We start from the raw sequence: 14413 nt of genomic DNA on the forward strand, positions 1-14413 counted from the left end.
TAAGGTCCGCCCTCGAGGAGGTGCCAGGCCCTGGTGGCTCCGGACTCTCCTTCCTGGTCCTGCGGGGCAGGGGCTGTCCGCGGGGCTGCGGGAGGGTGCTGTGCCCCTGCCGGCCCAGGTGCCCCCGGCCTGGTCCCATGGCCCTGGTCACAGTAAGCCGCTCGCCCCCGGCCGGTGGCCACTCCACGCCTGTGGGGCCCACGGTGAGTCTGGCTTCGCTGTGGTCCTGCCCGCGCAGCTGGCTGCCAGTTGGGCCTGGGGGAGTGCTTGCTGTCCACGCGCAGCCTCCCCTGAAGCCTGGGGCTGTGCCGAAGGGGACTTCAAGTCTCAGGCTGTGGGGGGAGGGGTTGGGGGGGAATCTCGAGGCAATCAGGAACTCGGACCAAGGCGAGATCCGGAGCCGTGACCGCCTGCGGAGGCCCTACCCGGCTCTGGGCCCAGACGGGGGCCAAAGCCTCAGGCGTCTCCAGCCGCGGCCGCCCGCCCCCTTACCTCCGGCCGCTGGACCTGAACCTGGGCCCGGGCTCCCCCAGTGCCTCCACGTGGAGAGTGGACTGGAGCGTGAAGGGGACCTGAGCCCCTTTCTGGTTCCCTTCCCCGCTGCGGGGGTGGGCGGTGTGCGCGGAGGGGGGCGCGATTCCTCCACCGACCACCACAGCAGCCAGCCCCCGAGACGGGGGAGAGGAGAATCCTTCCCTGCCGCTTCACTCTGCCCTGGGGGCTGCTTTTTCAGCAGGACCAGGTGTCCCAGCGCAGAAGCCGGCTCCAGCGAAGGTGAGCACCTCTTCCCAACACGCGCACCTCCGTCCAGCCGCCAGCCTTGGCCACCGCCATCCTGGAGGACTTGCAGCCAAAGCCCACTACACACTATGTGGGGCCGTGTTGCCAGTAGGCACAGCTGGTGGGCACAGCTGGCTGCCTTTGCTTTCGTCTTCCCCCTGGTCAGTTGGAGCTCCGTCACGCACTGTCCTGGACCTGGCTCTGGCCAGTGATCATGAGCCAGTGGGCAGCATGGGACGGCAGGGCCTGAGGACTCCTGAGTCCCCACCAGGTTCACAGTATCTACTGAGTTAGGAAGGAAAAGGAAGAAACTTCCACCCCTCCTCAGACAAGAATAGATGGGCTGGAGGCTTGAGAGCCTCCAAGGCAGTGCTTCCCAAAGTGTTGGGGTAGCATTACCCGGGAACTGGTTAGAAATGCACATTCTCAGGCCTCCACTCCAGGCCCACTGAGTCTCTGGGGATGGGGTCCAACACCTGTTTTAACAAGCCCTCCAGGTGATTCTGACACACCCCTGTCCTAAGGGCTACGATGGGCCATAATGGTTTCCCTGCTCCCCTGCCAGGCAGAGCTTTGCAGTACTCCGCGGGGCTGTCCTGGGACTGCAGGACGGAGGCGATGATGGAGACGCAGCCAAGGCCAGCTCTGAACCAGTGGAGGAACCCCCCGGGGAGGAGCAGCCCCACGGGGACCAGACAGACGATGGGCATGGGCCCCAGAGTTCCAGGAAGCAGGAACAGAGTCAGCACCTGCGCCTCATGGTGGGGCTGCTAAGGCCACAAGACGACATCCGCCTGGTGAGGGCCCCGTCCAGAGCCCTCTGGCCCTCTGAAAGGGGGAAGAGAGCCACTCCCTAGGTGGGAGGAGAGGGTGGAATGGGGCCAGTGTGTGTGTGTTTGGGGAGCAGTGGTGTGAGAGCAGGGGGCCCCCTGGGGAGCGTAGCGGTTACCCAAACCCCAATGACTCTGCTCTTTCGGCTAGAGTTGTCTTAACAGGGTGATCCGGCCACGTCTTCGGGTCTCTGGAGAGCTGGGAAAGGATGGGGAGGTTTGTCCGATGTGAGCCTGTAGGGTCAGATTAGGTCCAAGAGCTGGGAATCACCCAGAGGCGGGTTTCTGTTCAACCAGCACAAGACCTTCCTGACTATGTGAGTTGCCCACAAATGAACTGGTGCTCGGGGGGGGGCCTGCTGAGCACCCACCGCGGGCTCGTGTGCTGGAGGGGCCCGTGCGGGAATGGGACACAGGCGGGAAAGTGAGGACCAGTTCCCAGATGCCTGTGGAACGATCTCACTGTCTGCAGCAAAATGGGAAAAACCAGATGCAGTCAGTTTTTTGTAAGGCAGAATTCATTCCACAGAAGCACCATCCTTTATTGTGAAACTGTCCTTAATATTTCTTTGGTGAAAAACATTCCTTGAGTCAAATTATGGTAATGGCAAGTGGAAAGGTGTTTCTTAAACCTCCTTCCTAGGCAGAAAAAAAGAAAGGGCAATCTGTCATGCCCATTCTCCCCTTCTTTTCACACACACCCTCTCTGAGAAAAATCTTTCTAAACGTTTTATTGGACCATGAGATCCCAAAGTTGGGAACCACTAGATTGTAACCACTGATCTGGTATCTGGGAAGAGAAGGATGGGTGCGGAGGGAGCAGGTGGCAGTTCTGCTCTAGGCCCGGCTCTGTGTCAGGTGGGGGTGGGGGGAGCAGGGTCCTCTGGGCCACCGTGACCCCAGGCTTTTCCCTTCCTGTCTTCCCCAGGCAGCCCAATTGGAGGCGGCCCGGCCGGCCAGGCTCCGCTACCTGCTGGTAGTTTCCACAAGAGAACATCTGAGCCAGGATGAGACAGTCCTTCTGGGTGTGGATTTCCCTGATAGCAGGTTGGAGCAGGGAGAGGAAGGGAGCAGGGAGAGGAAGTGAGATGCTGGGCGACAACAGCTTTCCCTCTGTCCCTGCCAGCTCCCCCAGCTCCCCCAGCTGCACCCTAGGCCTGGTCTTGCCTCTCTGGAGTGACACCCAGGTGTACCTAGATGGAGACGGGTAAGAGGTGGCAACTGGAGGGAAGGGAAAGCAGAGGGGCCAGAGGGTGGAATAACTAAGTGTGATGTATGGGGGTGGGGAGGGGTGCAGGGGTGTGGTGGGTACTGGGGAGCAACTGCAGAACTCTAGGCTGGGCCTACTCTCAGCTCCACTTGAGATTCACTGTGTGATCCTGGGCAAGTGACCTAACTGCTCTGGGTCTCAGCTGCCCCATGTCTGGCAAACAGGGCTTATTTTGAAGTTTAGACGATGTGTATATACTTTGAGGACCAGCTTTAGGTGGCTAGTGGGTAGGCCTCTCAGGGGGCCCTGTCCCAGAGCCAGGAGCTGGGTTCCCCCCCAACCTGGTCTCCCACAGGGGCTTCAGTGTGACATCTGGTGGGCAGAGTCGAATCTTCAAGCCAGTCTGCATCCAGACCATGTGGTAAGGGGCTGGGTCTTGAAGATGGCTCAGGGTCTGGGTAGGGGCAGCAGGGAGGACAGCGTGACCCAGCCTCTCCTCTGTCCCAGGGCCACGCTCCAGGTGTTGCACCAGGCATGTGAGGCGGCTCTAGGCAGTGGTCTTGTGCCAGGGGGCAGTGCCCTCGCCTGGGCCAGCCACTACCAGGACAGACTGAGCTCTGACCAGAGCTGCCTCAACGAGTGGACGGCCATGGCTGACCTGGAGTCTCTGCGGCCTCCCAGCATTGAGCCCGGCCGGTCAGTACAGGGAGGGGAGGGGGGGGGTGTGCCATGGCAGAGTGGGGAAGGGGCCCCTGGACTGACGGGCTCGGTTCCCAGGCCCTCGGGACAGGAGACGATGGAGCAGGCGATCCGGGCTGAGCTGTGGGAGGTGTTAGACTCCAGTGACCTGGAGAGCATCACTTCCAAAGAGGTGGGCAGGGTGCCGGGGACCAGGGCGAGAGCTGGGCCCCAGACTGGTCCTCTCCTTGGAGCCTTCCCACTTTAGCTTTCCTCCTGTCTGAGCTGTTCCCACGTGTCTGGCCTCAGCTTCTTTGCCTTGATGGGACAGAGTATTGTCTTCAGAGGCCCCAGAGGGAAGGCTGGGGCATCGGGAAACTCGCGAGGCGCCCACAGCCTCTCCTCACCCTCCTGCCTGCAGATCCGCCAGGCCCTGGAGCTGCGCCTGGGATGCCCTCTCCAACAGTACCGCGACTTCATCGACAACCAGATGCTGTTCCTCATGGCCCAGCAAGACCGGGCGTCCCGCATCTTCCCCCACCTCTACCTGGTGAACTGCAGGCTGAGGGCTGGGAGATGGGGCCTGCTGCAGCTGGGGGAGAGGGCCAATGACGCTCTCTCCGTGTTCACAGGGCTCAGAGTGGAACGCAGCGAACCTGGAGGAGCTGCAGAGAAACAGGTAGGGTTTCGAGCCCTCCCAGGACTGCCCGCCCTCTGTCTTCCCCCGTGGGGAAACCTGGCCAGAAACCCCCAGAACCCTCTCAGCAGCAGCTAGCTCTGCTTCCAGCTCCGCCCCTGGGGCTGTTGCCCTCGCATGGCTCAGGCGGGGACAGGGGAACAAGCTACCCTGCTGGTCTGCTGGCAGCTCCCTGGCCCCGTCTTAACCTCCCCAGCTGTAAAGCAGAAAAGCCCCTCTTCGCCTGACCGCGTCTCTGGGAGCAGGGAGGGCCCCGCTCCCACAGGAGACCTGGCTGCCCGCTGCCAACAGCTCCTGTCACTTGTCCACCATGGGCTTTCGGGAGACCTGCTGTGACCCTTGTCATCCGGCTGCTGCAGATCCACCCATCGCAGCTGAACTCAGAGGCCCTTCTCTAACTGACTCCTGACGATACCAGAAGGGCGTGTGTTGCAGGCCGCCCAGCAGCTACCTGGAAGCGGGGTGGGGATGGGGCGGGGGGACAGTACTCAAGCCCAGTGGGGTGAACCGATTTGCTCAAGGTCACCGTCATCTCCTCCTCCCACCGCAACCATGCCGCCCCCACCGGGCCCTCAGAACCAGGAAAAGTAAGGCCCAGGGTCCGCCGGCCCCGCTGGCCAACGGGCCTGGCGCCCACGGCCGCGTCAGCCTGGCCTTGTGCCCCGCGCTGCAGGGTGACCCACATCCTGAACACGGCCCGGGAGATTGACAACTTCTACCCCGAGCGCTTCACCTACCACAACGTGCGCCTCTGGGATGAGGAGTCAGCCCAGCTGCTGCCCCACTGGAAGGAGACGCACCGCTTCGTGGAGGCTGCAAGGTCGGGCAGTCCCACCCCTCCGCCGCCCCGTCCCAGCTTCCTGCTGTCTGGGGCCCGTGCCCTCCTCCTGCCTGCTCTGCCCTCAGCTTTTCTGGCCGTCAGGGTCCTTACCTCCTCTCCCCTCTGCGCTGGGAGGTGAGCCCACCACCACCTGCCTGCCTTTCCCCGACCCTGACGGCACAGCAAGGGGGCGGGGGAGGGGGAAGCTGACCTGGTTCGGCCTCCACAGAGCGCAGGGCACCCGGGTGCTGGTCCACTGCAAGATGGGCGTCAGCCGCTCAGCCGCCACGGTAATCGCCTACGCCATGAAGCAGTACGGCTGGAGCCTGGAGCAGGCTCTGCGCCATGTGCAGGAGCTGCGGCCCATCGCCCGCCCCAACCCTGGCTTCCTGCGCCAGCTGCAGACCTATCAGGGCATCCTGACAGCTAGGTACGGAGTGGGGGCCAAGGGGAAGGGGGTGGTGGGGGTGGGTGCTGGAGGTTGCGGCTGGGTCACTGGAAACTGACTCAGGGCCACCCCCTCGCAGCCGGCAGAGCCATGTCTGGGAGCAGAAAGTGGGTGGGGCCTCCCCAGAGGAGCCCCTGGCCCCCGAGGTCTCTACACCGTTCCCACCTCTTCAGCCAGAACCCGGGGGCAGTGGGGAGCTGAATGTGGTGGGGTTGGAGGAGAGCCAGGCAGCCCCAAAAGAAGAGCCTGGGTCACGGCCCCGTATCAACCTCCGCGGGGTTATGAGGTCCATCAGCCTCCTGGAGCCATCATCAGAGCTGGAAAGCACCTCAGGGGACGGTGACCTGCCAGAGGTGAGGCTGAGGCTAAGGAAGGAGCCCAGGTTGAGGCAGAGTGGGGCCCAAAAGGAGGGGGCGGGCAGATGGCCTGAGGATGGAGAAAGTCCAGGACTGGGGCTCGGCTTGGCCCTGAGCAGGGGGCACCTGAGCAGGGGGACCACACCCTGGGCAGCTCCTTTTCATCCCCTCAGAGCAGCCGAGGAGACCCGATGAGGACAGGTGAGCGCTGCCTTCCACAGGAGCCTGAGAGCAGTCACGGGACAGGGCCATCTGGTGGGCTCCACGGCCAAACTAGCCCTAGGCTGGCGGCTGCAGGCAGCTCTCAGCCTGATGAGAGGACTTGCCTCCTAAGCGGCAGGGCTGCCCAGCCTTGGAAGGAGCATCCTCCCCAGGCCAGGAGCTGCACAACCACCTGTTGACCCCAGATGGGTGTGGATAAGATGATCTCAGCACCCCCTCCCAAATCGGAAGGGCAACCCATCGAGGGATGGCGTGCAGAGGGGTCATAGCACTCACACAACCGAAGTGCTGGCTGAGTAGCTAAGCAGCCTCTCTGTGCTAAGCGCTGCAGGGCACAAGTGTTAAGACCTGGCCCTTGCCTTAGGAAGTTAGGCCCCCCATGTGACTTGAGGCCAAGGTCGCTGACCCGGAGGAAGGAGAGCTCACCTCACAGAGGACAGGAACATTTGGGAAAGGCTTCCTGGAGGAGGTGGCACTGGGTGTGGAAGGCTGGGGGGAGGAACAGATGGTTGATGGGTGGGTGGGTGTGTTCCTAAAGGCAGGGTGTCCTCACTTGGCACCCAGCCCAGGGCCCAGCACCCGGAAGATGTTTCCCTTGTGGCTCATGGGACTGACTGTGCAAAGCAGCGGGGGGCAAGAGGAGGAGGAGAGGAGAGGACCCCGAGGACGTGGCGGGCGCAGGGGAGCTAAGGAGGTCTTCTGGGGGCCAGACAGGTGAGGGCTGAGGAGCAGTGGCAGTGGGGCTGGGGTGCCACCTTCCCTTCTAGGGAAGTCTGACCTGTGAGTACCTGTAGTAGCTTTTTCTGTATTCACTCAACAGATGCTCTGCATCTACCCTTTTCTAGGCTCTGTGCTCCGTGCCCCTGCCTTGGAACGACTTCCCCGTGACTCTTCTTTATACTCTCATCCTTCCAGGTTTTCTCTTCAAAGGAGTTTTCTGATGAAGACCCTCCACAGCCCTTCCCTCAGCTCTCAAGCGCCAAGGGAGGCCAGCAGGCCCGCAAGGGGCCTTGGCCTGCCCTGAAGTCCCGCCAGTCTGTGGTTGCCCTCAACAGCGCCGCCCTGGTGGCCAGCCGGACCCAGGCCTTCCAGGAGCAGCAGGAGGCTGGCTGTCCGTCCACGCCCAGGCAGCAGAAGGTGGTGAGGCAGGCCAGCGTGGATGACAGTGGCGAGGAGGGCGAGGTGTGAGCCCACACACACTCCCACGCCCCCCTAGACACAAACAGAGGCGCCGAACGCAGCTCCTGGGATGAGCACCCCCTCACTCCTGTGGGCCTGTCCACGTTCCTCTTAGCTCCTCCCCAGGAGGCCCCAGACTCCCGTCACTACAGCCTCAGCACCTACAGCCTTAAGTCTCAGACCCGTGTCCACCTGTCCAAGGGCTCAAGATTTCCTCCACATTTGGGGATGTGGTAGAGAGACTGAAGGTGCCTTTGGGGGCAACAGTACCCTAGCTTCATCCTCAACTGCTGCCTGAAACACACACTTGCAGCCATGGAATAAAACAGAGCTTCTCAGTGCAGAGAGCCTCATGGTCCTCCCTCCCCTACTCCTGTCCGCCTCATCGCCCCGACCCCACTTCACTCCTGGGGCTCTGCAGAGAACCAGTGGCCCCCAGAGGCCGAGAGTAACCTCAGTCCCCAAACCTGGGAGGTCCTGAGGAGTGGGGAGCCAGAACCCTCTGATGGGGCTGGCCGGTCAGCAGCCTCCCTCACACCCCCCCGTAAGCAGCCTGAGTCTTCTGCTGCCCCCAGCACCCTCCACCTGCACTGCACTGGAGCACAGGGCACTACGCCAAAGAGAGTCTTCTTTCGGAGCTTCATGGCCTCTGGCCAGTTTTTCATAGTCTTAATAGTGTCTGGCTTTGTACTTAGAAAGAAAAAACATTTTCATATTGTTTTCAATTTTATGATAAAGCTTGTTGGTCCACTGTTTCTCTGGTTGCACAAGGAGTGTGGCCTCTTCTTACCCCTTCCAGTCTCTTCATAGTTCCCAGTTTGGGGAGTGGTATGTTTGGGGTGCAGTGGGAGGAAGAAGGGGGAGGAGAAGAGGGGAGGTCGCGCTATCTCCCTCACCCCCCGGGGCAAGGCCTGGGTAAATGCTAGCTGCCCCGCCCCCCTCAGGCAGGTCGGCAGGGGAACAAGTCTACACTGGACAGCAGGTGCTGGGCTCTGTCGGGGCAGTGGAAGGGAGTTACCCGTGAGGAAATGGAAGCTGTCGATGCCTATGTGGACATGACCAAGCCCGTCACAGAAGCTAAGGCTCCTTTTGGGCACTTGATGCTAGTTCTTGAGCACACTTTGGGTCCCAAGAATCTTCTTCTTGCTACAATGCAAGAGAGCCTGACTTTCCAAGCCAGCCTATCACTGCCAGGGAAGAAGGACCCTCGGTGGGCCCTCCCCTCTGTCTAGGGGTTCCTCCTGCTCAATTACAGTGTTCAAGAAGAGTAAGTGGGTCCATCTTTGTCACTTCTCTCCCCTCTTCCCAAGATCATATGCTCTGCCCTATAACACTCTAGTTTGGTTGGGGGTTGGGAGTGGATGGGTGCAGCTCCTTCCCTCAAAGCAGGCCTCAGATAGGAGCTGGCAGCAAATGTTCTTATTGATTGAGACCTCACGCCCAGTTTTAGGAATGAATCTCTCACTCAGACCCTGGTGGGACCCCCAGCACTGCTCTAACCCTAGCGGATGGAGGAGCAGGAGACTTGGGTTCTAGCCCCAGCTGTATCACTTACAAGTTTCTTCATCTTAAGTCTCTGTTTCTTTCTGTAAGACAAAAGGATTAAACCAGTAAATCCCTAGACCCCACCTCCTGCTTTGATATTTTAACAATACGCATCCTCTGTACACTGACAGAATTCAGCCTCAACATGCTCTCTAGAAGAGGAATCATTTGTACCTGTCTGTGGGTAGCAGGCCCAGGGTCACAAGGTGGGGTACAGAGAAGCCAGATGTGATTCTTGATCCATTTGGCTGGTCAACCCTGCTGAGCAGGGAGGGGCTGCCTGCCATCTAGAGCCACCCATGAGTCCCACCCAGACTGCCCTTTCAGCAGTTCTGGGCTGGGGCTCGGGGACAGTGGGGGTAACAATGTCAGGAGGGAAGCCAAGGTCGGGCCCTGCCCTCCTGCAGTCTGTGCAGCTGGGAAGGCAGGATCCAATCATGAACTCAGAGCTGGCCCACTAGAATCTATGGAGGATTCTGAGAAGTAAGAATTCAGCACGAGGAGAAACAAAAATTGGAGGGTAAAATTATCTGCATCAAAAATACAGACAAATGATTAAGAACTATATGTACACTGGGAGTTCCCTGGTGGCCGAGTGGTTAGGATTCCGGGCTTTCACTGCTGTGGTCGGGGGTTCAATCCCTGGTTGGGGAACTGAGGTCCCTCAAGGCATGGCATGACCAAAAAAAAAAAGAAAAGAAAAGAAAAAGAACTGTATGTATAGACAAAGCTCATACAAATTGCTAAAGGGGCAAAAAACACAGTTTAAAAAAGAAAGATATAAAATGAAAAGAGTGTCTCCCTCCCATCTTGTCCTCCAATCCTTCACAGGCAACCATTGTTACCAGCTTCTTCTAAGGCCCTCCAAAGACATTCCATGCTTAAGTCATCAAATACATCTGTGTATTCTTTTTTAAGTATAAATTAAAGCATATTAACATACTATTCTGCATTTTGAAAAATTTTTTTCATATCACAGAAGAGCTGTACATCAGTACAGAAAGCTCTGCCTAATTTTTAAAACAAGCACACATATTCTCTTATGGAATCCATCATGATTTAAGTGGTCATCTACTGAAGGACATTTACATTGTTCTGGGGTTGGGTTTTTTTTTCCATTTCAAGTAATGCTTAAGTACCCTTGTATATAATTTCTTGTGCACACATGGCCACTAATTCCGTAGGACATATTTCTAGAATTGCCGAAGCAGCTTCATTCTTCGTTTTTAACTCTGAAGGGCACTGCCTAATTTCCTTGTAAGAAGTTGCACTAATTTACAACGAATGGGAACGCCCTGTTTATGTTCTTAAATGACTGTCCAACCTGCACATCAGTCATCTCATACGAACCTTGCAACACTCTCAGAGGAGAAAGTGGAGCCATTACAATTACCACCGTTTTAGAAATAAGGAAACTGAGGCTCAGAGAAGTAACTGGGTCTCCGACAGAGCCTCAATTAGGTTTCTAGATCTCAATCCAGAGGCCTAACTCGGGAATGGAGAAGGTGGTTCCAGGGCAGTCAACGCAATGGGCAGGGACTCCGGAGGGATGGTCAGGACAGGCTCTGCTCACGGGGTCCCAATTTAACTCCCACCCGATACAGGAGCCTCTTAGAACCGGAGTGGTCGCCCGGCCCGACTAGAACACTTGTGCGACGAGGAGCTCGGGTCCCTCGGGCAGCCGGTCCCTCCTGGGCCAGCTCCCACCTCCACAACGTTCTCCCTCCGTCGGGGCCGGCTCGACCCGGCCTCGGACGAGTCACGAACCAGGGCGTCTCCTCAAGAGAAACTACCTTTCAGGCCTCCGCGGCCTCTCTTACGCCGGTAGCGCCCAGAAAGGGCCCAGGGCGGCAGGGGAACCCTGCGGCTATGAACGGACCGCGACGCTGGAGCGCCACCTTGCGTCCCTTCCTCTGGCCACCAGGTGAAGCCCGGAAACCACATTTCCCATTGTGCCTAGCGCGTCCGCGCAGGCGCGAATAGCCTCTTTTTTTTTTTTTTTTTTGCGTTTCCAGGGCAACCTCGCTCGCCCTCCTAGGTACAGGTGGCTAGACCCTGCTGAGGGTCGAGCCGTTGCTCCCCGTCAGGTTCTCCGGCGCCAGGACCGGGTCTACACACTGTTGAGGGGGCAAAGTAGGAGCCTGAGGAGAGGAGGCCAGGCGACCCTGCCTCCCTCCGGGGCCAGCGCTTCCGAATTCTCTTCGGCGTCTGGGCGTCCGCGCCCTCCTGGGGCCTCGGCCTTCTGAGGCGAAGGGGCCAGGGGAGGCCCGGGTTAGCGAGGCCATGTCCGACTCTGGCCTGCCTGCGCGGCCCCGCTCGTTCCACGTCAGCGCTTTGTCACTCCCAGCCGAGGGCCTGCGCGCCGCCGACAAGTACTCCCGAGGCGCGGGCCGGTGAGTTGATGGTTGGCGCCCCAGGTGAAGGTTCTGGTAACGCCGGGCAGGATAACGAGCGCGCCCAGGGTTGGATACGGCTCTGCCTGTGATGGACCCGGGACCTGCGCTCAGCGCACTGGGCTTCACTTCCCCCTCTGTAAAATGGAGTTTGGACTGGTACTCTTGTGCACCTTGTGATTCCGTTGCAGAGCAGCCCCTGGCTCTGTGTGACCTAAGGGACATGTCCCTTTATCTCTCTGAGCCCAAGTTTCCTGTCTGTAAAGTAAGGAGGTTGAAGCAGATGATCCCTAAGGTCTCTTCTAGGGGACAGGGGGTCGTTGCCCCTCATTGCACACCAAGTGCAAAAAGAAACAAAGGGACCTGGATGTTTTGAGCAAGAATCTCAGCTCAAGATCTAGAGTCAGAGACACTTGGGTATGTGACTTTGGGCAAAGTGATTACATGTCTTGAGCCTCACTTTCCTCATTTGCAAAGCTGGGGGTAATGATAGAACCACCACAGGTTTTTGATGATTAACTGGAGTACGTTTTTAGCCTGCCCGTAATAAGCGCTGTCCCAGTCCCAGCCATCAGTTACGATATTTTCAAAAACATCCCTTAGCCACTGTGAGAACTTTTCTTAGCTTTTGGAGTCACGTCCTCTATTTAATTTATTTATTTAGGCTGCACCGTATCTTATTTGTGGCATGCAGCATCTTTAGTTGTGGCATGCGGACTTCTTAGTTGCGACATGCAGGCAGGATCTAGTTCCCCGACCAGGGATAGAACCGGGGCCCCCTGCATTGGGAGCGCGGAGTCTTACCTACTGGACCACCAGGGAAGTCCCCACTTCCTCTGTTGATGGGCAGATCTGTCCTCCTAGGAAGGATGGTTTTATAGGCTGATTCTGATGGGGAAACCTGAGCCTGCTTACCCAAGGCTGGGTGCTCATGGCCAGGGTATCTCTTCCATTCAGCTGTAGTCTGGGTTATATCATTACCACACAGCATTAGGAAGAGTGAAAAGCTGGACACCACGTAGTGCAGAAGATACTTTCACTTGCATAAGATACACACAGGATGTGAGCACTTATATGTTATAGTGCAGAAACAGCTGACTATTGAATTATAATATTTACATAATATACCATTTACATAAGACTAGATATATATATACAGTTATAAGGGATACATAAGAATCCTATGTTACCTATATTGAGTTCAAGCTTTGTATTAATAGGGAAAATTCTAATAAGGAGTTTTTAATTAGTGATGAAAATGTATTATTTTTAAATCTGAGAACTCCCAATAGCTTCACAAACAAGACTTCACTCATCCAACAGGCATCTTTATGTGGAAGCCGTATTCCATGAGTATTATTTGAGCGCCTGTTATGCATGTGGTATTTTGGGGGGGACTCCAAAGGATACAAAGATGTGTAAGATGATATTTGCCCTCAAGAAACATGGAGTATAGCAGAGAAGATCAACTATGCATACAAAACACATATAAGTAGAAAGTGACATGTCTTGAGAGAGGTGCAGGTAACTGTGCTGTGAACATTCAGAGGCAGGAGACACCACTGTGAAGTGGCTATATGATGAGAGCCAAGGAGCAGACAGCATTTGTGCTGGGCTGTGAAGGATGTGGAGAATGTGGATATGCTAAGAAGGAGGGAAAAGATATTCTGGGCACCCTCCCCACAGCCCTGAGACATGGGGGAGAAATGTCTGTAGATACTGAGGTCTTAGAAGACAGGGACTGGGTTTTGGTCAGTGTTTTTATTCCCAGCTTGGCGCATGGATGGCACACAGTAAATAATAGTGAATGAACGGGAGCTGTGAGTTTCCTGCAGAGGGGAAGCGAGATGTGGTCTCTCTATTACCCTGAGGCCCTTTTATTAGGCTCACATGCTTCTTACAGACGCTCTTCCAGGGGAAGAATGTGAAGAGGCAGATGATGATGGGGCCAGGGCCATATCGTCGGCATATTTGGTGCAGGACCAGCCAACTGGGAGCAGCGTGAACAGGGTCTCGTGAATGGGCAGGAGGGTTTGTGAGTCTCCTTCTCTAGAACTGAGCTGAACAGCTGCAAGGGGAGGAAAGCACAGCACAGGATCATGAAGCACTCTTGAGGACCAATGATGGACACTCCTTTGGCTGCTGTGGCATTTGTGTCTGTTCTTGGCTCTTCTTTTTCAATGGCCCACTCTTCCCCCGAGACATTTCTCTCCCAGCTGTGACCCACCTGGGAGTGGGAAACTGCGCGCACCACACCAGCAGACTGCTGAGGCCTGCAGCTGCTGCAAGGGCATGAAGCTGGCTCTCAGCACCATCTTCAGGCTGACTTCGAGGCCCTGCCCTTCCACAGGCCTGCCTAGGGCTGAACTTGCGCCAGGAGCTAGCACTGAAGCAGACCACTCAGAGCAGCTGTCCCATGACCTCGGGAGTGGAGAACTTCCTTAGGAGCTGGGACGGAGCTGTTGCTAGAGGAAGGCAGAGCAGAGAAGATTGAAGGGAAAATGGCTTGAGGACAGGGCAAAGCCTCCCAAGTCCTGTTTAGACGTCCCCTCGGACCCTCTGTTGCTCACAGAGGGTGCAGTCATCCTCAGAACAAGGAAGCTGGGGAGAGGTTAAGTGAGTACAACGAAGGAAAGGATGGGACACAACTGACTGTCTCTTTTGTCCCTAGATGTGGGATGGTGCAGGACTTCTGGGAGCCACAAATGCTCCTTTTCCTGGAGGTGTGACCCAAGGTGAGCTGTTACACCCTCTTCCTGGCAGCCTGTGCTCCCACCCCGGAATCCTGCGCTTCTTCTCTGTCCTGCCTCTCCAGTTTGCTTCTACCCCACTGGCTGCAGGTAAGTGCCTGCTGGGTGTGGCAGGATTCCTGTGTATAGAAGTGCCCCGGGAAGCCTTAATTATCTCAGACCTGGTGCAGCTCAGGGCCTGCCATGGAGGCCTACATCAGCCTGCTTCAGGGGCGTGATGAGCCATTGCAATTTACAGCAGCTGCAAAGTCTTATGTTGCGACTTTAACTTTCCCTTCTGAGAGATATGAATTTTTAGGTTTAGATCAAAGAGCCAGTGGTGGCACTGAGACCAGTAATCTTTCCACTGCTTTGTCTGTCACTAAAGGTGTTCCATCTGCCTCCCGGTAAGGCTAACCTGCAGTTAAACCAGGACTTTCCGTCCTTCCCATTTCAGCCAGATTTCCCTGCCCATTTCCCTCAGTTTTCCAGCCCAGCTTCTCTGTCGCTGGACATATTTGACCAG

The 14413-nt window shown here is 57.1% G+C and overlaps 2 protein-coding genes across 8 annotated transcripts in view; both read left to right on the forward strand.

The window, feature by feature from the left end:
• Positions 1–7975, forward strand: SSH3 (slingshot protein phosphatase 3). 4 transcript variants are annotated; one of them, XM_059069336.2, is made up of 14 exons: positions 1–203; positions 734–774; positions 1346–1577; positions 2539–2657; positions 2737–2817; positions 3176–3241; positions 3328–3516; positions 3598–3691; positions 3920–4048; positions 4131–4177; positions 4869–5015; positions 5245–5445; positions 5543–5816; positions 6957–7975. In XM_059069336.2, the coding sequence occupies exons 1-14, from the start codon at positions 138–140 to the stop codon at positions 7227–7229; spliced, it is 1959 nt and encodes a 652-aa protein (XP_058925319.1). In that variant the 5' UTR covers positions 1–137; the 3' UTR covers positions 7230–7975. The 4 variants fall into 4 exon arrangements, with proteins under 4 accessions (XP_058925319.1, XP_066893792.1, XP_058925320.1 ...); XM_059069337.2 differs by having other exon boundaries at positions 48–203; positions 737–774; XM_067037691.1 differs by lacking the exon at positions 3176–3241 and having other exon boundaries at positions 8–203.
• Positions 7976–10772: 2797 nt separating this feature from the next.
• The window catches only part of RAD9A (RAD9 checkpoint clamp component A), a 66871-nt gene continuing 63230 nt past the window's right edge, over positions 10773–14413 (forward strand). For 2 of the 4 annotated variants that reach the window (XR_010841310.1, XM_067037696.1), the window contains exons 1-2: positions 10785–11158; positions 13830–13998. Coding sequence is in view for 2 of the 4 variants with exons in the window: in XM_067037696.1 (XP_066893797.1) it covers positions 13830–13998 (169 nt within the window). In the remaining 2 variants the exon portion in view is untranslated. Of the gene's footprint in view, positions 11159–13829; positions 13999–14413 lie in introns of those variants that run through there. The other 2 variants (XM_067037697.1, XM_067037698.1) reach the window with 2 other exon arrangements.

The sequence above is a fragment of the Kogia breviceps genome, chromosome 7 (genome assembly GCF_026419965.1).
Source record: "Kogia breviceps isolate mKogBre1 chromosome 7, mKogBre1 haplotype 1, whole genome shotgun sequence".
NCBI lineage: Eukaryota > Metazoa > Chordata > Mammalia > Artiodactyla > Physeteridae > Kogia > Kogia breviceps.